The sequence below is a fragment of the Apteryx mantelli genome, chromosome 1 (genome assembly GCF_036417845.1).
Source record: "Apteryx mantelli isolate bAptMan1 chromosome 1, bAptMan1.hap1, whole genome shotgun sequence".
In the NCBI taxonomy this organism is placed as follows: domain Eukaryota; kingdom Metazoa; phylum Chordata; class Aves; order Apterygiformes; family Apterygidae; genus Apteryx; species Apteryx mantelli.
Window position 1 is genome coordinate 145188818 of NC_089978.1, and position 25375 is coordinate 145214192.

Genomic DNA, 25375 nt, shown 5'->3' on the forward strand with positions numbered 1-25375 from the left:
AAGGAGAGCTGTCAGCACCATGGGACAGCATGGACAAAGTGCCTTTAGAGAGGGCTGGGATAGCCAGGGTGTAATTAGCCCTTCTGGCAAGTCATCTGCTGTGAAGTAGGGAGTTCCTCGCCTTATAATTTATGTGCTAACCATTATGAATCCTGGAAAAATTACCTCTGGCAGGGAACTTGTCCTGCACTATCAGAGATGAAATTAGCCCCATAGTTCCTAAAAGCTTCAAGCGGTTAAACTCTGGAGATGTCTCTTAATATGCTGAAATGACACAATCACATATGCTGATTATAGCGGTGAATGCGATATAAATTTTTCAACTAAGTGAAAGTAAAGAGAATGCGTTTGATGTCAAGTAAGTGCATTAGCAAATCTGAAATGTTCTGAGACAGCTAGGACTATTTGTGAATTCATGCCAAATTCAACTAAAAATAGAATAAAAACTTCTTTAAGTTGAAATGTTCCACTACAGCTCCTTCAAAACAAATCATTTTGACTTCCCATGTTAAAATAGTTTAAAAGCTTAATTTAAATAATTCTAAATTACTTGAAAAGCACCTCAAACCCCAAAGTTTGCTTTTCAGCATGTCCTTTGTAGGGGGGGAATTCAAGGTGACCCAATACGAAAAAAAATGTGTGTTTGAGTGTGTGCATGTGTTTGTGGGGGGGCGTTGACCACAAAACCAAAAGAAAAATCATTTATTCCCAGTTCTCTAGCTGTAACCTGCCACATCTCTGCTTTTGTAGTTTTGGGCTTCTGTTCAGTAGGTGAGGTTAACAAATTATGTAGCGTTGTTTGTACAAAAGAGGCAAAGATTAGAGACCTATATTCATTCCCAGTTGTGTGGTAAGTGGGATCTGAAAGCCAGATCTGTAAAGGTGAAAACCAGGTGTAAATCACTGCTGTTCAGTCTCCATTGAGAAATACCTGTTTCAAGAGGGTAGGAGATAAGCACATCCGTTTAGGGTAGACCTGGCGAGGAACTGCGGGGCACTGCGAAGGTGTGACCCAATTTCAAAGGTTCTGGGAGCTGCGGTGTACCAGTGCCCAGCACACCGATTTTGGAGTCTAAAGAAAGAAGTTGCAGGAGGATTTCAGCTTCTTTTAGTTCAGATTAGTTAGTTAGATTTCAGGTTCTTTTAGCGAAGGGTACGTGGTGCATATTTTCCCCTTTTCTATGAGCAGTGCTGAATTCCTCAGGGGCCTGGTGATTCTGCACATAGGGCACTGCGGAAAGCCCAGTCCCTGGGGCAGCGCCTAGCCTGCCCCGCACAGGCACGGAGGGGACGGCTCCAAAGGCTGTATTGTTAAGCAGGGAAAAATCTGTGCGGAGGCTTCCCACATTCGACCAGCCAAAGCAAGATGCTGAATTCAGTAGGGCTTGAATTTATGAGAACAGCAGCAGGAGGTGGGAGGGAGGGTTTAAATGTCTAAAAAACTTTTTATAATGGTCTTTGTATTATAGTAAAAGTGTTTGTTTCAGCATCTCTGCTAGCCAGTGTAAACAGTGTAAGTTTATGAGTAGCTGATATTTCATATAACTGAAATGCATTTGTCCATCTTGAGTGCCTATTACTTGGCAAACAGATGACTGGTCTTATTATTAGACAACTGTTGTTTCCACAGGCAAGGAGGGGTATACATCCTTGTTAGTGTGAAGAGAAAACTGTAAAGGTCTAAGCCACAGTGTGTAGCACCACAGAGCAGTATGTGTGAAAGCAATGCATATACCCCGCTGACTAACATGGTGCAGGATGAGATTGTTATTGAGAAACACGAAATTTTTTTTGCAAAAGGGCCTTCCAAGGTAAGTCAGAGGCCAGAAAATGAACTGCTTTTGTAAATTTCTCGCAATACCGTACACTGAACAAGGTTACACTTGAATGAAACCATGAGGTATGGTTTGGCTTCTTATGCGTTAAAAATCCTTTAAAACTATAACTGCAGTGTTCATTCCCAAATGATTTTACTTTATATGTTTATTTAGAGAAAACCGAAACAGTTTGCCATTTATGCATATTCGAAAGCTACATATTTCCAAGACTATAAAGGAAACCCTAAAAAAAAACTACTTTCAGAACTCAAGTAATGATATTTTAAAATACATTGGAGAATGCATTAAAAATGAAGTAAGTGTAAAGAAAAAAAAAAGAAAATCTCGATTGTCCTTTTCTTGTTGCTCAATCGTAACAAGTGATTAATGCACACACAAAAACGGAGAAGATAATTTTTCTGTTCATCATGTGTATTTCATTTTGTATTATGCTTTTGCCTGTGTGATTGCTTTCCACATTGTGAATTTTCTTTCTGTACTTATTTTGAGACACTTAAAATTGGAGAACATATAAAATATAGCTGTTTACAACATTGTAAATTTATGCATAAACTATCACAAAGACTTTGGGGTTTGTGTACCCATACATAAAAGCTGAATTTCAGAGTTCTTGAGGTTAAGTATTTGCATTTATGTTAGCAGGATGAGACCTAGAATGTTTCATTAAACATCAAAGCTATATAACTAATACTTGGATGTAGGAATTGGGTAGTATACCCTTATGGATTTGTGAGTTTCCAAACTTTTTCAAGCATCCGCTGCTTGCTTAACATATACAACCTGAAAGTCCAAGTTATATATAGTAATGGTGCTGCTCAGGTTATGTTCTTAATGAGCAACTTTAGAAAGTGTGCAGGCTCTTAAAGGAAAGCTGTTCCATTCCTTTATACCTCAGTAATACTGGAGGAATGTGATATTTTTTTGAAAGTACAACTCTTAACTAACACCCTTGTATTAATTTTTCTGACCTTTCAATATAAAAATTAATCACTGATTAACAAACAATAGAAAAAACAATTCTCTGAGGATAAAATTCACTTGAAAGTGCTGTTATTTTGCACACCTTGCTATGTAAAGTACCTTTAATGTAATGGCGTTCGGCAAGTCCTTTCTGTAATGACTGCTGTCAAACTAGCCTTCCTGCCACTGTGCGCAGCAGCCCCACAGTAGAGTCTCTGCCGCAGCGGGCTGTTAATTGCTTTCCCCACCGGCTGCAGGATGGAAGAGGCCATGTCAATAAGCATCTCCCACTAGTCAGCAGCGATCATTAGAGAGGCCTGACTTCTTTAAGGGACAGAGTTCAAATTTTCTTGCCTTGGGCAGAATGTGGACCTTGAGCCAAGGTTTCCTGTGTCCTAGGTGCAGCCCTTCGTCTCCTGATCCTGCCTTATTCCCAGGGAGAGCTTTGCTTGTGCCTCCCATAGCTGGGTGAGGATCTGTACAGTCTTGCCTAGGCAGAGCCAAAGTATGAGAGTGATTCCCTGTCCCGGCGGGTAAGATGTCAGAGGAATGGATAGCTGTTTAGCTAAGTGAATAATGTCCACCCAAAGGGTTTGGTAGGTGCTTCCCTTCGCCCATACAGCCTGTGAGCAATAATACACACATGCAAGGTAACAGCCAGGTATCAGCTTTGCCCCAAGGAGAGAAGGGAGCTGAGCACCCACATTTGGGTAAGTGTAGTCACTGTGGGGCTGCGGTCACAAATACACACCATGGCCCCTCTAATATGTTCAGGCATTCTTCTCATTTGCTTTTTCACATGTGTTTGACCCATAATGTTTCATGTTGAATGAAAACTAATTATTCAAGGTTTTGGTAATGCAGGAAGAGAGAAGACACGGAAGGACTTGATTCAGCCCCCCAGTTTTTTCCCATTGTGCCACTAACCCACCAAAACCTACTGTTCCCACAGCGCTGTTGGGAAAATGTGATCAGAAGTTAAAGGTTGCCACCTAATGGTGAACACATATAACATGGTCTTCATGTTTTGCTCCTAAATGTTTCATTCCTAAATCAAGCAAGTCCTTTTCTTTATTAGGCGCTGGAGGAGTGAAACTAATGTTTTATTCAGATCTTGCCTGGGGTGATATCTGCTAGCTTATCAGTAATGAGATGTTGCAATGGACTGTGAAATGCCAGCCATCCCGTTTAACTGAATTCTAATTCCTTAATGCTTTTTCTTTGAATTCAGATATAGATGAGTGTTCCTTCGAAAGGACCTGTGATCACACCTGCATCAACTACCCCGGGAGCTTTGAATGTCTCTGTCATAAAGGCTACACCTTGTATGGACTGACGCACTGTGGAGGTTTGGAAACTGAGTTTTGCTTATCTGTTTGCTTGTTCGCTTTGTAAACTGTTTACTGAGCCACAGATTTTTTTAGCTGAAGATTTGAGAACTGAAGATGCTAAAATACCCTAATAAAGCTCAAATAAAGCTAAAATAGCATGAGCTGGGTGTGTCTAAAATTTCAGAGTCTCAAACCTGCTGAAGTATTCCTAGGAGAAGAGCATAAAGGCAAAATGACTGCCTGGCATTTTTGTCACAGCAGCACACAGCAGCCTTGGCGTAGACCAGCAGCCCGCAGCTGTGGCACTTGCATTCCTGGCTGCGTGGATGCAGCACTTCTCTCACAAGGAACACAAAATAGCATCAGACTGGGGTTTGTTGTACCGCACATCATGCACACAGTGAGCTTCCTTAGAGAGGTTACCAGCATGGAGCACCCATGGGTGCTTCCACAGGAATGAAGTTATTCACAGGAGGAGGGCAAAAAAGAGGATAGGAAAAGGATGTTGGTTTTACAAAGTATTTATACATTGTGGCGCAACTGATATTTTTAAATTTTAAAAAAGGAATGTGTATTAGTCTTCTTTTACTATATTCTTGCTGACTAATTTCCTTTGACATGACTGAAGTGGGAAAATCTAGCCCTATTGTTCTGGACCGCTAGCATATAGCACTCATTTAGCAAATTCTACCTTCAAAACCTTTTACATACACTAATTCCTCTTTAAAGGAGAAAAAATCCAGAGTAGTTGCCTCCACTTTACAAATGAGAAAAGAAGTGCACAGAGCTTAGAGCTGTGTCTGTACCAGCACCAAAGGGAGGGCTGGAGAGAGGCTCTACACCAGGTCACTTGTATTCCCATGCCCAGGGGTACATTTACTTGTTAGCTATGCCCAGGCACACAGAGCCCCCTGTGCATGAGCCTGTGTGAGTCACCCATACCAGAGGCAATATCTGAGTGTTTATAGTAGCTGGGCAAAGTTGTCCTTAAAAGACTGAGAGACCTAAACTGCCTGTGAAACTCATCAGGGAAGGCTGTGGGATAGCTTGTACCCATCTTCAGTGGAGCTACTTCAGCTCCTCAACCTTTTTGGCATAACTGGAAATAATTGGTTCTGTAATGTTCAATTATTCAGGAGAGATTTTTTTTTTTTTAAGTGCACCATAGGGCAGTACTCCCACATGACAAAATTAGAGGTTCAACTTCTACTTGATCAAGACAGGAGAGTTTCAGAATGCTCAAATTTAAGTCCACTGTTTGCCAGGGGTGTCACAGCATGGGACTGCCTGCCACCAGCCTGGCTAGCATTTCTGTGGTCTCTTGTCTGCACATTTAATAAGCAGGCTAGGTTTTGATTGTGTCCAGAGCACTGGTCAAAGGAGAACAAAAGTTTGTTTTGTGGGGCTTGTGAAATCTCTTAAGTCTGAATTATGCTTTTAACCAATCAGGTCAACATTACACAATTAAAATAAAGAGGGCAAATTATAATGAAAGCCCTGAATCTAAATTATTGTTAGAAAATGCTGAGGAACACGGGATATGATCCCTGTCTCTCTCTTTTTTTTTTTAATTTTTGAAACTAAAATACTTTCTTTGGTAAGAGCTGGATTGGGAGGTAAAATGCTATGAAATTATTCAAGATATAATCTAAGTAAAACTTGTGTTAAACTACAAACAAAGTGCTGATTTTAAGCCCTCTTAAGCCATGTATTCAGGCTGGATTCTGATCTGAGTCAGACTTAGCCCAGGGTAAGCATGGTTAGAGGAACTGCCGAGAACAGTGTTTGTCCCTAATAGCTCATAATTTGCGGAGCAGTTGTAGTGTTACAGACTGAACCAAAGAGATCACCTCAACGGCTCATGCTGTTTCCATTCCTGTGTCGCTTGTTTTGAGCCATAGGAGAAAGGTGCAGGAGGTGAGTGCTAGTATCTCTTGTGTAGAGCAGGATATGTAGCAGTAACAAATGAACTGACCATGCAGAGCAGCCAGGGAGAGAAATAGGTGTCCATCTAAGGCAGGAATTTGAGAAGACTCCACTTGAGAGCAGTTCTGAAAGCAAAATCAGAGCCTGAAGGTTTGGGGGACCTTTGGTATGTGGGGCGAGGCGAGCCTGATCTTTGGTTTCACTGTTAATTCCTTAATTAACTTATATATGTATTTTTTTAGAGAAAGCCTCAAATCTGGGGGGTTCAGCATCAGTCTTTAATTAAGAATGAGGCAGGACCAAAACTCTAACTGAAAATACTCAGTGCTGAACTTTGGGCAAAAACATAACATGATCCAAACCTCATGCTTTTTCCTGTAATGGACAGATCCAAAGTCCCAGATCTGAATCCAGACATGTTCAGGCCCTGAGCTTTGCAGCTCAGGTCAATCATTAGTTTTAGTCTGCCCCCAGAGAGGGCTGTTTACAGTGGAACAAATCATTCACTTTGGCTGTCATCCTTGTGGCACTAAGCAGACCTCAAAACTAGGGAGAAATAATGCATTCGAGAACCCTCAGAAAGATTTGGCTCAAGCTTGCTTCTTAATAAGCTTTCTCTCCATCTTGCTTCCCCTCTACTAGCAATTAAATAAACCACATGGCAGCGGCCCTGTTCTGGGTCTTCCATGCGGAGGTGCAGCCCTTGCTGCTCTTGCTGGCATTCAGCTCACAGCATCTCTTGCAATAAAAGTTGTGTGGCATAAGGAAATATTTCAGAAGGATGGTGCTAGCACTCATACCTCTCATCTGGGCAAAGCCCTACTTACAGTATGTATTGGCTCATTAAGTGACCTTAGGAAAGTCGGTAGACTCTACAGGTTTATTGGCACCTTTGGGAATTTGGCTTCTTCTGCAGGGGCTTGATTCTGGACTGAGGCACTTGACAGCAAGAGTACATGGTTGAACAGTTTGGCCAGAGCTCAATGGCAGGAGCCGTGTGGGCTAAATGTGTTTTTCCAACTAGGGGCTATCAAGTAAGTTCTACTATCGAGCTTAGCGAAAGCCTACTTCTCTGACTGCCATGTGTCAAATTTAACAAAAAAAGCTTTTCCTGGGACTATCTCCCCAGCCAGTTTTTGCTACTGCTGACCCAGGACTTCCAGGAATCATGACTCTGGCCCAAAAATCATGAGACTAGAAAAATATATGCCTGTTATATTAGGGTATCTTAATCTGTTTCTTTTAGGCATATCCACCATTTTCTGGATTTTTGCTTAACCATGCAGGCTAAAATCTTATATTAAAAATAAAGCTGTTTCTGGATTCTAGCAAATGAATCTGTGAGTGCTCCTGCCAAATGTCCCAAGAAGCAAGAGGAAGACTTGGCTAATATGAACATGCCTGTATTTGTTAATTAGCACAGGGTCTGAACATGGGCTTGACCCCCACACCCTCATCAGCACCACTTCCTACCTGTAACCTCACAGTCTGGCTTCAGTTTGGGTCAGTAGGCACCAAAACTGGGGCCTGGGAAGACTGGCTCGAATTCAGCCTGTGCTCCTGCAGACCAAAAGGATTCAGCTAGTGCCAAGCCCAGGGCACAGGAATTCAAGCCTGGCCTCAGGCATGGCTGTGAGGGACAGGCAGGCACCCACAGCCTGCAAGCCTTCATGGCCCGACCTCTCTTAAAAATGCATTAAGTGACAATTTTCCTTTTACAGATGTGTTTTGAGGCCTACCATTAAGCTGGAATGTGAGCCATTCAGTTTATTTCAGGCTGATTTTGTGTCATTCCAGCTCATTCGCAAGTGTCAAGTGGCACAAGGTACATGCCTTGTAAAAGTCTGTTACATTAACGCTACAGTTTTACCAGCCAGAGGGGTAGCTACATTCAAAGGGCAAAACCCATTTGCTGTTTGGGGTTAGTGCAGTGCCTAAAACACTGGACCTGATTATGGCCCAACCAGGAAAATAGAGAAGGCTAGGAGCAGCACTACACAGCTGAGTGACTGTTCACCGGTTCCTCAGCACAACTTTGGCCTGTTTAATATTGTCCCACGTGACGCCCAAGTGTGATCCAGGGAGAGTACAGAGCAGGGCAGTTCCTGATGAGCACGATGGGCAAAGATGTCCTTCCCGGTGGTAGGAGAAGAGAGGTTAGCCATGGGGGCACAAGCCTTGCCACCTACCCTGAGGGAAGTGAATGGCTGCTGGTCCATCCTGTTTGCTAATACAGACCTCATTTAGCTGTCATGCAGTTACCAATAAAAGCATGCTATCAGGCTAGTTCTCCTGTAAGGTTCTGCTGTTTGGCATGAATGATGTTTCACTGTGTTAGTAGTTTATTCATCTAACTGCAGTTCCGCCATATTCTTGCAGAGTGCAAATGAAGTTTTATATAAATGCTGACTACACTTAGTTCATTTTGACCAAATACCTTTCTAATGCATATGAAGCTGAAAGTCTTTAAGTGGAATATCAGTGACACAGTTGTGGCAATTGCTTTGCCTTCTCCTTGCAAGCTTTTTTCCTTTCATTTCTATTGAGGAGTAGAAGACTAAATAAACTACACTTCAGCTGCTTGGTTCCTGTCAAATATATACTTTCCTTCATCACCTGAATCCTTTCTAAAATCAAATGCTGAGTTACTACGGATAATTTCTTTCTCTGATAAGCAAAAGTGATTGAATCTCACAGACATTTATGCCTTTGAGATTTTTCCATGTAATGCAATGTACATATTGTCCAGATGCTGCAGAGACTTTCAAGCATGCTTTGTATTTTGTGAACACTTCCAAGAATTTCAGTGTGACTACTCCTAAAAAGTAAGTTGTATCATATGCATAAATCCTTACAAGAGTAGAAGCTGTGCATGTGCCTGTGTAAGGACAATACCTGCACTGTGCATTAAAATTGTTTGATGACAATATAGTCTGCATTATACATATCTGTACAGACTTAAATATAAAAGATATATTTGGAGCAGATATCCTTATGCATGGAACATTATAATACACAGTATACATGCATTCATGCAGTTAATAGTCTACTAAATTCTAATTATATTTTCAGATATTGATGAATGCAGCATCAGCAATGGTAGCTGTGACTATGGGTGTCTTAACATAATGGGGAGCTACGAGTGTGTCTGTCCACCTGGAAAGAAACTTCACTGGAATAAAAAGGACTGTGTTGGTAAGTGTGGGACTCTGACTCAAAGGGGACTGTGTTGATGCTTGGGTTCTCCAGGAATATGACTGTGGTTTTGCCTGAGAGATGCTGCATTTTAGCAATGCAGATCCCCAAACTCATTTCATAAACTCAGGTGACACCTGACCCTGTGGGAGTCCATGGATTTGGGTTATAACCACAGGTGGATTACAGAACGGGAAATAGTTGGATGTTATTTAACAGTGTTGATTTTTTGATTTTATGGATCTATTCTCCCATTATTTTGTGTATTTCATTGTTTTGTCTTTTCCTGGATTAGAATCCTCATCTATATTGAAAGAACTGTTAAAAAATGAAACTACCCTTTTGGTTTCTTACTGAGATCCACATACTGTGACCTCAGATATAACTCTATTTCCCTCCAAGAATGATTTAGTATATTCAAATTGTATTTAGTGGTATATGGGTAAGACATGGTATTCAAGTTGATAACTACATTCACAGCACCATAGTCCAATTTTTTGAGGCATCGCCAAAAGTATCCTGCTTAATATAAAGTACTGATGCTAGCTGTGTCAGAAGTATTAATTGCAATGGGTACAAATCCTGAGACCACTAAAATGATGGCACTTACTGCTAGTGCCACTGTACTCTGTGGAAAATCTGAATATCTGTTCCAATCATGGCTCTTGTGCATCCTTTAAGTAGGTGATGGCTTTTTTTCTGGACCAGTCCTAGCCATGGCTACAGCCATTCAAAGTATTTTCTATGGGATATTTTAATTCAGTTTTCATATTTTTTAATGGGAATGGCACACCTTCAGTCTTTCATAACCAGATTTAATACATTTTCTTTAAAACATGAGCAACTACTGATACATTTGGGGCTGATGCTTAATACTTAATTGGGAGCAAGACAGAATGGTAAAGTGGGAACCATGTTAAGAGAATCTCCTGACTTGTTGAGGGCAAGCAGCGTAGTCCGGAGTAGAGAGCACTGTTCTTTTGCATGATCAGATGGTTGTGGCATTTTTGCACCTGGGTACAGCATTATAGAAAGCACTTTATAACTAAGGGAGGACTTGAGCTGGATTTCAGACTTTGGCATTGACTTTCTTCCTGACCATAACTAATACTTTCCCTGCTTTCCCTACTTACTTTTGTATATACTGCCTTCACTGCTATATAGAGAACAACTAAGTGCTATAGGAGCAAGAAATGGAAAACTCTTTTTTTCAATTATCCGCTGTATCTCCCTTCTGATGTACCAAAAAGACCTCTGGAAAGGGGTTTGTAAACTAACAGCAGGGACCATAATCTTCTGAGGTCTGGTGCATACTTAGACCACAGAAGGACTATGCTATACTCCCTCTCAATCCAGTAAGAATGCTGTTCCCATGATAAAAGACTCTATTAAAATATTTTCATAGTCATAAATTTCCCTTCATTATTTGTAATACCCAGTTGGAAGATGGAAAAACAAACACCCTTCTCTACTGATATACATTGTTTTATTTGATGAATTTAATGAGGCTTAAAATGAGTGTGATCTCCCTGCTGATCACCTGCCTTTATTACCAACATTGTTTAGAGGAAACTGCATTCTACACTGTTATAAAAGCACAATAAAAAGGAGAAGAATGATATCTAATGATCCTGAAGGCCATGTGATTTGCAGACATTTACAGTAACAAAATCCTCTTTTGCTGAGCAATGCCACTTTGCATTTGTGTTGCCTCCTCAGTCCAAAAAATATCATTTCTTTATAAACATCATCCAAGTAGCACAAAAAGCCTTAGGAGGGAGGTAAGTGAAGTGTGATTATTCCCATATTTCAGATATGAACATCAAGAGTGTTTAAGGGACTTGCATATATTTGTACGTAACCATCGGTGAAGTCGGGAATGCAACCCGGAGCGGCAGCTGCTGGACCCTTCCTCTGTCCTCGGGCCAAGCCAGGCAAGGCTCATTCCAGCTACCACGTTCAAAGTGGCCTATTTCATCCCAGCTTTACTAGACTCTTCCCAATCTGCTGGCAGACCCAAGTTGGCCGGGCCACTTCCTCCTGCACAGTGGTGCTGCAGCTCTGAACTCCCCCCTACCTTGGTGCAGTTCAGCACCGAGCTGAGGGGTAGGGAAAATGGCACTTGCAGCAGCAAGGCCAGTCAGGAGTAAAACCAATCAGCCAATCCATCTCATAAGATGAGCATGCTTGAAAGAAGTAGCAAGGGCTAGTAGGAAGGAGAGCATATGTACCTGCATAGGCCTTTTTACAGGGCTGAAGCAAGAGTTGCTGTACAAACCTCACGCTGAGGTTTAACCAGCTGATATAATGTGAAATACCTGCTTGAAGAGGTGCCCAGCCCGCACTCAGCTGGCAGTCAGTGCATAGATTAAAAGAAGCGGTAAGGCAGCCAAAGTGCAAAAGGTGATGGCACCTACTGCCTGCAGCCAAGAATGCACCTGGTTAGTCATTTGTATGGAGAAAGATGTGTTTAAACACCACCTGAGTCCCCAAAGTTTTCAAATTAAAATAAATGCAAGGTTATAATTATTAGTGGCATACCATCATCTCAGGGTGAAGCACAGGGACTGGTCCAGCAACTTGTAACAACTTTAAGTAAGTTTAGATAAAACATGAGCAGCCCTTTACCCAAATGCAAACAGCAGTTTGCAAGACCTGCAGGAGACTCTGACCTCCTCCTGCCATGAAGCCATGAGAAGCTGGATGCATCCACTGTACTAGCCATAATGTGCCCGGTGCAGTGGGTCCTGATGGGGTGGGGGGGGGGTGCATGTGTCACAGTGTCCCTTCCTGGCATTGCTTTGGGGTACTTCAGCAGTGGCAGAAAGGACAAGTGGGACCAGCCACCCCCACCAACATGTCCTACAGACCTCTGCCTGCCTGCAAGGTTTCCTTCTCAGAGATCAGGAGCTTGAGTGTGGAGCTGAGATTAAAAAGTTGGTGAGAGTTGGAATGAGAAGGTGAAAATATTGTTTTAACAGCCATTTAAACTAAGGGATCTTTGTGAGGGTGACTTCTGTGCATGTTGTTGTAGGAGGGCCTGTCACTAGTCATAGCTGTTGCTTCTGCAATCAGGTTGTGCGTGCTGAATTGTGCTCATACTTAGAGACACACCTGTGTTTCAAAATGCAGATCTAGACTTGAAGAGTCCCAAAGGGGAGGACGGGAGGAAAGGACTCTGAGCCAGGCTTTGGGCCTAGAAAATGTGAAGGAGTTTAAATTCCAAGTCCAAGCTCAAGATCCAGATATTCTCTCCCTATTATGTACTTATTTCAGAAATTCCTGGGCCTGTGACTTTGCTTCATTGTCCCTTCTACCTTTCTTCACCATTATAAGCAAGTAGGTGCTCAGGGTTCTGTTTGGGCAGTGGTTGATTTTTCTTTTTTTCTTTTTTTTTTCTTTTTTCTTTTTTTTTTCTTCTCCTCAGAGATGGTGAAATGTCTCCCAAATGCCAAACCAGCTGCCAAGGCTCAGCTAGTGTGCAGTAAGACAGGAGGCACAGAAAGCTGCTTCCTGTCATGCTCATCCAATACTCTTTTTGTTCCAGGTTGGTACAAAATAATATTTGTCCTCCTAAGTCTAGATACAGAATGTGACTTGATGATTTTTCTCAGCTAATGTATTCATGATTCTTACATTCAGTTTTTGTTATGGACAATTATAAATGGGCAAAAAATCATTATAAATTAGTGTCTGAGCCAAATATGCACATCAATAAATACAAGAGCCAACTGTCAGTGAGAGGTTTGGCCCTTAGTCATTTAATTTGAGGTGACATTTGCAAAAGTAATCAAGAAATTCTAATAAAAACCTGAGACACAACTATCTTCACCAGAGTGATGCAAAAGAAAAATTTTAACATTAAATTGCTATCCTAAAAACCATGGAAAAACTGTACAATTGATTTTGGTGAATCCTGCTAACTTGGGGGTCTCTACTTTTCACGTTAGTCCTGGCATTATATACTGTAGAGCTGTTCACACTTTATTTTCAGCTTAGCAGAGATTACTGGAGCCATGCATTTATCTAATTTCTATGCACCAATACACAGTTTTATCTGTGCAGTATGTAAACCCTGTTAAGATTGTAAGTATGTTATTTTTGTTTCTGCCAAAAAATTCTGTCAGAGTCTGAAACTAAAATTATTACTGAAGTACATAGCCCATTTTTTTAAATTACAGAGATTATCCAAGCCTAAGGACTCTGTCATGGACAAACACAGTAAAATATTTTCTACCTGCCACCATGGGATTATTTTATTTACAGCTAGCCTCAAGCCCAGTTTTTCATAAAATGCAAAATTTTGATGCTGGAAGAAACATCAAATTTGTAGTCAACACTGTGAAGCAGTGGCCTTTAGCAAGCTATTTCAGCCACTTCAAGTGCAAGCTGAGCACTTGGGCTCATTATTTAGGGGTACGAACAAGCTTGTTCGAAGGCTGCGCGTTCTCACTGGGGTGGCGAGCTGTTCTGCGCGGTTCTGGCTGCCTGCACTGACCCTGCCTCCTGCCTCACTCAGATTCGGAGAACAGCTACACGCTGAGCTGCGGCATCCCCGGCGCCCAGGGCAAAGCTCCGCAGAAGCGCAACGCGACGCTTCCCAGCTGTGCAGGTAGGTGCTCTCCGGCGTGCCGGAGCTGTGCGGGCGCCATCCCCTGACCCAGCTGGGGGTCGGTCGCGAGATAGAGTGCTCAAAAGTTATGCTGAGCCAGGTTTAAAGTGGCCTGTGCTTCCAAGCGTCCTTTCTGCAGCCTCTGCGGTAGGGCTGGAGCGTGCTTGGTTGCCCTGCAGTGCAGCACCCATGTTGGTAGGTCAAATGCAGGAGCAGTGGTGCACCAAGGTGTAGTCAGTAAGGACGGACATTTAGAATAATTTCCTTTCTGTAGTCTAGCAAGGCAATACTGAGCATATCAAAAGGGCAATTTTTCACAGACTTGGAAGCGAGCCAGACAGGCCCATCAGCAGCACAATGGCAAAGGCTACAGTGGGGCCAGCTCTCACCTGGCAAGTCCCTGCTTAGCAGCATGGAGGCTCTGGGGACTCGTGGCAAAAGGGTTATGAGACTTTTATGAGCACGTATTGTGTTTCATTCATCTCTGTTGTCAGAAACGGCTGGATTATTTTTGCAGAGACATTTCAAAATTTGTCTTAAAGCCAATACCCACCATAAAAAAGTTCAGCTCAAATGGTCAAAGTCTGGCGAAATGAGAAACAGCTGAAACTGCATCCAGCAGCGGGAAGTGTCAGGCGACTTTGAGTGCTTGCAGTCCTGCTCTCCCTGGAATGGATCTTGTCCCTGAATTTGCAGTTCTCTAACCACATATTTCTTACATATTTGGAAAGGATTAGGAGGTACGATGCTGTGAAGTGAGCTAAGCGGCTGCAGAGCTGGCCGCCTGTGGTGCAGGGCAGGTTACCCCCAGAGGCAGGGCGGCCGGGCTTGGCCCTCGCTGGCTGAGGGACCCGCAGCACGGGGCTCCTGCAAGCGCCCACCGCCTGCTGCGGCTCTGCCTGCAGCCCATGGTGGCCCTGAGGAGACAAGGCTGGGCCCAGCCTTTTCCACCACCATCTTTGTGAGAAAGAAGTCAGCCAGCGGCTACATTTCCTAAGTGACACATAGCTGTATAATAGCCTTTGAAGTCATAAGACTTAACTGGGTTGGATTTAAAGATGAAGAATAAAGCTTGCAAGCCATAGACTATTAGCTAGCATAGATTACGTAGCCATAAAGACAGTTCTCTTGGATGGTTTTCAATTGCCAACAGCACAACTCCTCTAAATCAATCTTATTCCTGGTTTGCATTAATAAGAGCAGAACCATGGCCAAGTAACATGGGAAGTCACAGATGGCAAGTCAGAACAATTGATAACAATTAACCTTGTTTGTAATAAGGCAATTTCAACCAAATTCCACAAAGGGATGCAAGGTCTGCTGGAGGAGAAGAGTATGTGCAGTGTACTAGCAAATTCATTGATCTTTATGGGTTCAAGTGCAAGTGCTTATGGGGAAAATGGACTTATGCAAATAGCTCCTTTTGTACAAGGTGTACACCTCTTGGACCGTCTCTTTTGCATGTTGCAAGAAGACTTCTGAGTCTGTTTTTGAAAATAAGTGTCAGACTTCATTTGATCTGCATTACAAATGATAACTTTTTACTTGGCATCAACAGATTCATTAGCCCCTCCAATCAAGCAGAAAGCTCGTTTTAAAATTAAAGATGCAAAGTGCCATTTGCGGCCTCGCAGCAAAGAAAAAGTGAAAGATTCTGGGAAGCAAGCTGTCTTAGGTATGTGGTTCCTTCCAACACGTAAACAGCATTCTAATGGGGTTTTTTGTTTGCTTGTGTTCATAATCTGTTTTCACACTGCAGCCAGAAAAGAAGTTAGTAATGGTTTTCAGATTTGGATCTGAACTTAAGCTCAGGCCAGGTTTCACGCTGAAGCTGAACAGTGGCTTGGGTTTGGATCTGACAGTGCTGAAATGTCACCAGTTGCTTTGCAAAAATTTTGTCTGAAAATACATGAATTCATACATGAATTCAGAATTAAACTGATCCTTTTTCTGGCATTGATAATGGTAAAAATATCTTGGGAGGGGGGAGGTAGCTACTGACCAAAGGAAAGCTAGATGAAATAAAGTCAGTTTGGTTTGGTTTAGATTTTCCAAATTAGGTTTATAAAAGAAAACATATACTAGCAAGAGCTATTATTATTTCTGTTATTCACTTTATGCTCGATTAGTATCCCATTGCAGCAGCAAAGAGAGCCCCTGTGCAGGAAAGTTATAATCAAAAACTGATGTTACATGGCCTTAGCTGTTTCATAGTATTGGAATGAATAGCTGCAATGTTAGAAAAAAGGTTTAGATATAATTAGCAAAATCTGAAATTAAAAAAAGTCTTTGTCAGACTGGATCAAAGAGATCAAATGTTCTTCAAACTTGGTATAAATAGATATGGAATTTTATTATTACTATTTTTGAACATCACTTTTAAAGTTAAAAAGAGAGACTATAAAAGTGATATATATTTAACAAATATTCATGACACTTATTTCTTGTGCTCCAGCCCCTTGATAGCATAACAGGGAAAACTGAAGAATGTTTGTATGCTGTTGTTGTACATTTCCACAGCTTAAAATATTTGGGGTTCATTTAAATTTACTCTTAACTGTGAATATTCTGGATTTTAATACATGGTACTGGCTTAATTGCAATAGCCCATAATGTTGCTTCGAGCAATTTAGCAGGTTAGAGCAAACTTATACTGATATATTCTCTATTGTGAATCTGTCTTACCACAGCTTTTGTTAGTGAATGGGGAGAGCCGTATATGAGCTGTGAACAGAAAAGAGTAAACAAGCTAGCATATTAAAATGCTAAAAGTTTGAAGAGTTGATATTTAAATCTAGACTTGTATTTTATTCTTACCCTGCAGTCTAAACATTTATCTTTTTAAATTTCCCAGTACTGGCTTAAAACAAACAGAGTCTCTGTTGTCAAGATACTTACCTTCTCCTTATGTATTGGCTTCTTTTAATAAGATGTAATTATCAGACTCATTTTGAAAGTCACAGAAGTTCTTTTTTGGTACATAAGGTCACCATGGCATTTCTTGGTTGCATTTCCTTTGTCCATTGCTAGTTTTGCTTTCTATCTGTTATCTCCTCTGAAATTCTGGGTTTAACAATAAGATTATATCATACAGCCACAAGCTCAGAATGAAATCCTTTTGGTGGCTTTGGTGTTAAAGATTTCCCCCCAACCTGATAGGTCCATCAGGTGTTATAAATGGGATAGTTTTCATCTAGATGTCTCTATAAAGGGAGACGATGCTTATGTGACTGTGTCCTAACAGATTTTATCCTTTCTCCTCAGCAGTTACACATATTTAGAGGCTGTATTCACTTCTCCTGGCATGTATTTTCCCATAAAGCCTTCTAATATATTTTCATAAACTCCCATTCAAAGGCTTTTAATCTATTTTTAAACTTTGTTATCTGGTGATTGTCACTGATGAAAGAGAGGAAACACCAACTGGTAGTTTCAGTTCATCTGGGCTGTGTACTGGGCACAGTACTGCTGTGCATTTGTCCCAGGTCTGTCACTCATCAAGTTATGAAAATTGACTCTGTTGCTTGATTTAACCATCAAATGACAGTATATAGTATCACTGATCTTAACTAATTTCTGTAAAGAGCTTCCCAATCTTTATGCAGAAAAGAGACAGGAAATTATAAGCCTTAGAAGTACCACTACGCAGCTAAGCATCACCACATTGTATTTATGTCTCCTGCTTTCACTAGCAAAATGAGCAAACCCAAAATTGCACGGAGAAGGAGGTGTCTAACATTGCATGTGAAATGTTATGAAACCTGTCACTGCATTCATGATAACTCAGCTATCGCTCATTAGCCTGTCACTTGCTACTTTGCTACTTGATTTCTTTTCTATGTTGCTTCTCTTATGCAAAGGAGGTCCATTCCCTTGTACAGACAACTGCCAGGTGACCTTTGTGAATCTCAAGTGTGATTCCTCCAAGAAAAAACGCCGGGGCCGCAAGTCACCATCAAAAGAAGTGTCCCATATCACTGCAGAGTTTGAAGTGGAGATGAAGTCAGAAGAAGTCTCAGGTTTGTGAAAGATCTCTCCTGGCCTGTGGAGAGAAATCATAATTCAGATCCTCAGTGTGTTAGATTCCCTCTGGTGCTATTTCATCAAGCTGCTGTGCAAACCTTTTAGCACAATCGTTATTCAACAGCCTTTCCACACTCAAAGTTTCCAAGCTTTAACTGAAAGGTGTTAGGCGTGAAATTAAGCCAAAAGAACAAAGATTGGACCTGCAGCAAAATTTTCTCAAAGCCTGGAGTTAAGTCCAGTAGCTTAATTTAGTCTGATTTCTTCAAACAGAAGCATTAATCAATGCACAGAGAACATAAGGATTAGGTAAAAGTTTTGTAACACCAGCCATGAAAATATCCTTCAAAATTTAAGTTGCTGCAACTTCAGTCTGAAAATAAAACATTTTTATTACACATTTGGTACCCTCATGTTTTGGTAACAAACTTCAGAAAGAAAAGAATTTGCTTCAAGTTATTCATGAGATGTAATATTATGCTATAAAATCCAGCCAAAGAAAATGTGGGCTCAATACTGTAAACATCCCCGTCTCAAAGGCAGGTTTCTTAGCCCATGAGGCATACCTCACCAGCCAAGTGGTTCGAACAGCAATCGTGCCAGAAAACACCTTTCTTTGTGTCACTTAAATATTTTGGACCAGGAAGTGGGGAGAATTCCTAATCAAATGACTAAATGATGGACTGAGAAAATCCAGAAACATTAGTCGAGTCAGCCTGAATGCATATCTGGAAATCCCCATACCTCTAGCAGTGCACGCAGCACCAGTCACTGCAACTCTGTAAAACAGGAGTTGGGACAGCAATCTTGTCCAGTGCCAACCTGATTTTGCCGCCTAGATTGATGTTTGCTGCAGCCCTCTTTCTGTGCAGTCAGTGTAACCAGTCTTTTTAATGCTAGAGATAAGTTCACAGGGAGTGCTGATACCTTATAGGCTGAGAAGTTTAGTTTGATGGACCTCAGTGTACTGGCTTGTCCCCTTTAAAGGCCCAGCGTGGAGTATAGTGTGCTGCTTCTAGAATTTATATGGAGAAGAAAGTGAAGCAAATAGAGGTGTGATAGTGCAGTCTAAGAAACAGTGCAATATAGGCTAAGGTTTTTACGTTAAGCACCTTTGCTTAAACATGAATCTCAATTGCTTCTAGTTTTCTTATCATTTCCCATCTAGACACCTGTAACATTGACTGTGTTCGGAAAAGGATGGAGCAGAAGCTGCAAACTGCAATCAAAACATTGAGGAAATCTATTAATAAACAGCAATTTTACATTCAGTTTTCTGGGACAGAATATGAAGTGGCTCAGAAGCCAGCTAAAGCTACTGAAGGGCATGAAGCTTGCAGTACAGGGCAAGTGCTGCAGGAGGGAAAATGTGGTAAGTCCCCCAAACTCCCTTCAGACCAGCCAAACCCCCCAAAACAAGCACCTCCCCTCCAAATTAACTAGCCCCTAATGAGCCAGGCAGGAAATCTATTAGATAACAGACAATTCAGATCCATGTTACTCAGCCTGTGTCTATGGACCATGGATAGTTCATAAGACAGCACAAGAAACTTCATTAAATGACTTCAAGGAAAAAAGAAACATGTATATGTACACATTCTCATGCTGTCAGCAGATATGTATCAGGGCCTGCCATGAAGCATGGTTGGTAGCTAGTTCCCCGTTGCCCTGAGCATCCAATGAAAATGTAATTATGGTTCTGTAAAACAGTAAAATTGTGTTTGCCTAGATTCTATATATTTAGTTTTATTATCACCCCTCTTTCACTCTCCTCATCACCAAATAATCTATGGCCAACGGATGTATTTATATATAACACTCAAGAAGTCCATTTTAAAAAAGGCTAAAAAGCCATGATCTGGAGATATCTATTCTAACTTTATGTAAAATATCTATTTCTTTTGGGCGGTTTCCCAGGTTATCAGGCTCTAGTGTCTTCCCGAGGATAAGGTGCTAATGCAAACCCATTAATGGCAGTTCTCAGCACAACATTGCTAATTGCTTGAATTCACATTTTGAAAATCAGCCTATCTGTGTTTCCAGCTTCTTTTAGACACCAAGTCATTTACAAGCAAAAGTAAATAATTACTTCATGTAGATCTGGTAGGTGCCTCTAATGAGCTGGTTCAGATGCAGTTTTCAGCATATAGGAACAGTGATTTAGAAGCTGTTTTGAAACACTGCTGCTATTAGTGTCTAGAAACCTATGTACTTTAACTACCTGTATCCTGCAGAGAAAAATATTTAATGCAGTCGTGTTCCCTGTTGTAGCAAGAATAGCATGTGGATTCATATCTCTATTTAAAATGCCTTTCAGTTAAGGTATGCAAGCATCAAGAAATATACAATATTACATGGGATACATTGCCCTCAGAAATTTCTAAAACTGATCTCAGGAGACAGACTTACTATCTTCTTCCTTAAAACCAACATGTAAATGCATCTACTGTAAACTAAAAATTCACATAACTTCCCACACATTATGCACCACTGTCTTAATTAAACTACAATATTCCATTTTAAGACTGCATCAGCTTTATTAACAACATATGTCTGATAAATGCTTAAGTGCAGTTAAATGTCATTTAATGGTTTAAACAATAGAAGAAGGATCCTGCACTGATATAAATTGACCTAGACCACAGTGGAGATGAGCCTGTTTACATCAGATGGGGATACTAGCCCAGCATATGCAAAGTGTCACTATCATACTGGGGCCAAAGAGATCGCTCTTCTCAAAATGTTCGATATAAAGGCAAATGATGTGACCAAGATGAAAGTCCTTATGGAGATTCCCCTTTTCTTTTCTCAGTTACCTGCAGCACGGGCACCTTTTATAGCGGAGAACATAATCAGTGCGTTCCTTGCTCGCCAGGAACATACCAAGACACAGAAGGTCAACTTACCTGTGAGCCTTGCCCAAGTAATGATGGACAGGGAGTAGCAGGCGCCCGGAACGTGTCAGAGTGTGGAGGCAAGTTGAATTTGATTATCAAAGGAGTAGGTGTTGCCATACAGCATGTGAGGCATGGAGGCTAAAAGAGGAGAGCACCTTCCTCCTTGTAAAGCCAACAGAGGAAAACTCTGTGTCCTTACAAGCAATACACATGTTTTGGCTTGTTCCATCTGCTGACATGCTGGCATTGCTACCAAAAAGATGGGACCTGCTGCAGCAGTGTGAGCTATGGCATGGAACCGAGCAAGCCAAGCAAACACTTTGCTTCAGGTCAGGTATGGAGTCTGGACATACCACGACTTGTAAGGGCTCGCTGTGTATATTGTGAGACAAAGGGATAGATTAATTTGGCCTGGTATTGGTAAGTCTAACGAGCCTGCTGATTAAATGTTTTGCATGGGCTGCAGTTTATCGGATGTAAGCAGCAGCAATCATGATTTTGAGAATGTTATGCTGCAGGGATCTGTACCTGCATTCAGAGCTAAGGACTGTGAGTTTTCATGCTGCTCGAGTTCCCTGTAGCTTTTGGCAAGTGACTTATTATCTCTGACTCAACTTCACTATACATAAAGTAGATAAGGGTGATGATAATCTCTGGTTTCAGAAGAGAAATATGAAGTTCAGTTTGTTAATGCTCCTACTGTAACTTAATCAAGATAAGGTTTCAAGACACAACTGTTAATTATTTTCTCTACCTTATTTCATTACAGATGAGCAAAACCTATTTTATAGCCAGATACATTATTTGACTTTGAAACAAATCTGTCCTATCTGCTATGCTGGATTTTGAAGTTCTGACTTTAAAACTCATTCATTAATTGCATTAATGTTTGCTTCAAGGATACCTAGAGTGAATGCACGATGACATTTGAGATGCTGCCATTTTTTCCCCATCCACCAAATAAAAAATAATTTTAGTGTCTCCAGTTTAAGTATATGGTAGATTTGGCTGATTTACTGGATGAAGGAATTGTGTCACTGGAAAATTCTTGAAATGCTTGTGCATCTTCAGTTATAGTGGCTTTTTTTTAGCCAAAATAGAAGAATAGTTTATTATCAACATAAAATCTAAATGTACAAGGACCTGATGCAGTATACTGACCAAAACAGTACAACAGCAAGAAGAAAGACAATTTTGTTTCACAACTGGCAAAGCTTCCACTTGAATTTTTGTTCTCCACATGAATAAAAAGAAACCCTTCTCGTTCTTTTTGCAGAATGGATTTGTCTCAAAATAGACTGTTGTGATCTGTCAACAGACATTTTTTCTGATGAGCTCTCCCCTTTTCTTCCTCTGAAAGTGGCAAGAGCGGATATGCTCTGGTGTTCATAAACCTCACTGTCAAAGATTTTATCAAGATCAATATGTCTCCATAAAATGTTTCAGCATATGTGATGAAACAGCATATTTTGATTAAAAACAGATTTTGTTAGAAATGTCCTCACCACCTGTAATCAATAGTATTTTTGCATCATAGCTTCTGGAACAGTAACATTTGTGTAGTAACAAATAAGCTATGCTTGAGATCCTCTGCCCTATAGGTGAGGCAGACAAGTATTAGTATGTAAGAATTTTTAACCAGCTGTTGCATAGAACTCAGTCTATATTATATGCAAGAAAATAAGATGCTATGATACTTAAGTTACATGCAATCCATATAGACACAAGCACAAAGCACAACTGGGAAACCTGCTCAGTTGGGGCATTTCTCCAGGAAATCCACCTCAGTCCTGCTTTGTTGGCAATTTCAGTAGAAAACGCAAGAATGAAGTAACCAGCTCATTTCCTTCTACGTCTTCAGGTGAGGACTGGGACACTCTAGTGCTGAAAGTGGCAGGTATTTAGCAATATTAAAACCCAACCGTACCTCTTCTTTAAAAGAACGTCTGTAAGAGTTTCACAAATACTAAATTGTCACACTAAAAATCCAGATCCAAATCCAATTTTCTTTAACTGCCTTTGCCTTAACATCCAGTGACCAGCTGGACCAGCTCAGTTGGATCAGTTGTGCTACAGAATTGTCTTCAAATGAGCAATGTCATAACATTTTTCAGAAGACTGTAACACAACTTCAGCTTGTACAGTCATATTCCAGCCTGCTGGAATGGGAGCAGAACTGAATCCCAGAGACCATGGTCCCATAGGTGTCCATAGGTGTTTCACTTTTGATTTTTGTGGGGACAGTATCTAAATTTTGCTTTTGCTTGGAAGCTCTTGTTCATCCTGAGAGCCAAGTACCCAAGATGCTGGAAGCCCTCCACATTTCCAGGCAAATGTCAGAGTTCTTAACCAACCCCAGCTAGAGCTCTCAAAACTTTCAGGTTTTTGAGCCAGTTGTTTATGCCTGCTGTTTGCCTCTTTTGGAAGCTAAATTATAAAGTATTGGGATTAGGCAACCTCAGGGAACAGCTAAAACACATCTCAAAGCACTGGTCTCCTAGGTTGGGATAGTGTGAAGACATGCACTAATGCCATAGATCCTGAAAAACTCAACATCCTGATTCCCAGATAGGCTGTCAAGGAGTGAAGTCGTCAAACTAGCAAGAAACAAGCCAACCAAATTGCCTGTCAAAAATTGCCTGGAGAGCAAATTTTGAAACAACCTTTTATCTGTCAGTAGACTCATCCACAAAGTGCTTTGCTTTTCACAAATCACCATTTTCTGTAAGAAGAGCTTCTGACAAGCACTAGTTTTCACAGCCTCCTGGAAAACTGACAGTGTCAGCTGTTTTCACAGACAGGGTGCTGTACTGGTCCAATCCAGTCTGGTAAATCCCATGGTCTACTGTTTCCATAGCTATAAAATGGAGATTAAAAAAAAAATGGAATGGAATCCTCGCTGGGAAAAAAAAAAGCATCGGTAGTAAAGAACTTATTAATAAACTAGTTCTATTTACTGGCATCATTTTTAGGAAGCAGTAACAGGAATAAAATTGGCAGGTAAAATTAGAATTTCATTAGCAGCTGTCCTGATGTTATTTTTGAAGTTATAGGAAGCATTGCTAATTACTAGTGACTTTTATACTTTGTCCAAAAAGGTAAGCTCACTAATACAGACGATCGTTTTCAATTTCTAGGGCAGTGTTCTCCTGGACACTATTCTTCAGATGGTTTTAAACCTTGTAGAGTCTGTCCTCTTGGTACGTATCAGCCTGAACCAGGAAGGACCCTCTGCTTTCCGTGTGGCGGTGGGCTTGTGACCAAGTACGAAGGTGCTGTTTCATTTCAAGACTGTGAAACCAAAGGTGAATTTCAAATCTTTCCATGATTCATAGGCTATATTGCTCCTTCATTTTCCTACTGCTTGCCCTTTTGCTGTAAACTTCAGTGCCCGGGGACTTTGAAATCCTCCAACACAAACATAGCCACTGCATGTATAAACAGTGTGATTAAACTAAATGGTCAGGAAATCTGTAAACTAGGAATGATCTCCTGAGATTGCGGAGACTGAATAGTCTTTATGGTATTCTTTGGAATTTACCACAGGCACATATAGTGCCAGCGCTGCAACTGGTAAGTAAATCAGCCTCAGTGCATGGCAAGCAATAAGACCAACTTGCATAAGAGAATGCTTTAGCCTTTATATATGCAGTATATTTTTATTTAACAAATTAGAAGAACTAAACACTACAGAAATTATATGAAATTAAAGATTGATTATGGATGGGCTGGGCAGAAGCAGTAAGTGTGCAACATGTTGTATGCCCCATAATGACGAATTTCCATGCAAATGCTGAGGGCAGATTGAATTACATGCCAGCCCTGTCAAACAGACGCTAATGAAAACCTCTCTCCTGCTACTGTAAAAGGATTATCGTTGTTGAGGAAGGTAGGTATTAGCTTCCATTTGTTAAAAGCTCACTGGAAACTACTGTATTTAAAAGAGACATGTAGCATGTGTTGCTAGTTTGTAAGGTTTTAGCGTTAGTCTTTGGAGCATGATTCCAGTTAGAAGGTTATTTGTAATTGGAAATACGGCGAGCTAATGTCTTTTTCCCTTGCAATGGCATGGTAAGTATATTGCAGTATGTATACTGCAGTATGGAGCTCAGGGGATATGCCCAGGGTAGAGGGAAGTTGTCCCTGTACTAAAGATTGCTACTTTCTGAAAATAATATACCTCATACCTTACAGTTCACTGTTCTCCTGGACACTACTACAACTCCACCACACACAGATGTATCCGGTGCCCTGTGGGAACTTATCAGCCTGAGTTTGGCCAGAACTACTGCATCACCTGTCCTGGGAACACAAGTACAGATTTTGATGGCTCCACTAATGTTACGCACTGCAAAAGTAAGTTGCATTTATATTAGCTGTGAGATGGAGCATATCTCTGGGTGTGGACTGCAACCTGCCATACGGAACAGAAAAAATTGACTGTGAAGACAATGCAAACAAAACCTGGAAAAGTACCACTTGCTGCATGTAATTGTTTTAGTATTAATGTAATCTGGCACAGTGCCTGCTACAATTTAAAACTACAGAGCTTTCATAAGCTTTCAAGAGCCTGTAAGTTTTGCAGTGTTTCAG

The 25375-nt window shown here is 41.0% G+C and overlaps 1 protein-coding gene across 1 annotated transcript in view; it reads left to right on the forward strand.

The window, feature by feature from the left end:
- SCUBE1 (signal peptide, CUB domain and EGF like domain containing 1) overlaps positions 1 to 25375 on the forward strand; it is a 222853-nt gene that overhangs the window by 189373 nt on the left and 8105 nt on the right. Inside the window, exons 9-18 of the mRNA XM_067289850.1 lie at positions 4030 to 4146; positions 9128 to 9250; positions 12678 to 12797; positions 13770 to 13862; positions 15421 to 15537; positions 17723 to 17881; positions 19054 to 19257; positions 20698 to 20859; positions 23920 to 24087; positions 24977 to 25138. Coding sequence (XP_067145951.1) covers positions 4030 to 4146; positions 9128 to 9250; positions 12678 to 12797; positions 13770 to 13862; positions 15421 to 15537; positions 17723 to 17881; positions 19054 to 19257; positions 20698 to 20859; positions 23920 to 24087; positions 24977 to 25138 — 1425 coding nt within the window. The remainder of the gene's footprint in view (positions 1 to 4029; positions 4147 to 9127; positions 9251 to 12677; positions 12798 to 13769; positions 13863 to 15420; positions 15538 to 17722; positions 17882 to 19053; positions 19258 to 20697; positions 20860 to 23919; positions 24088 to 24976; positions 25139 to 25375) is intronic.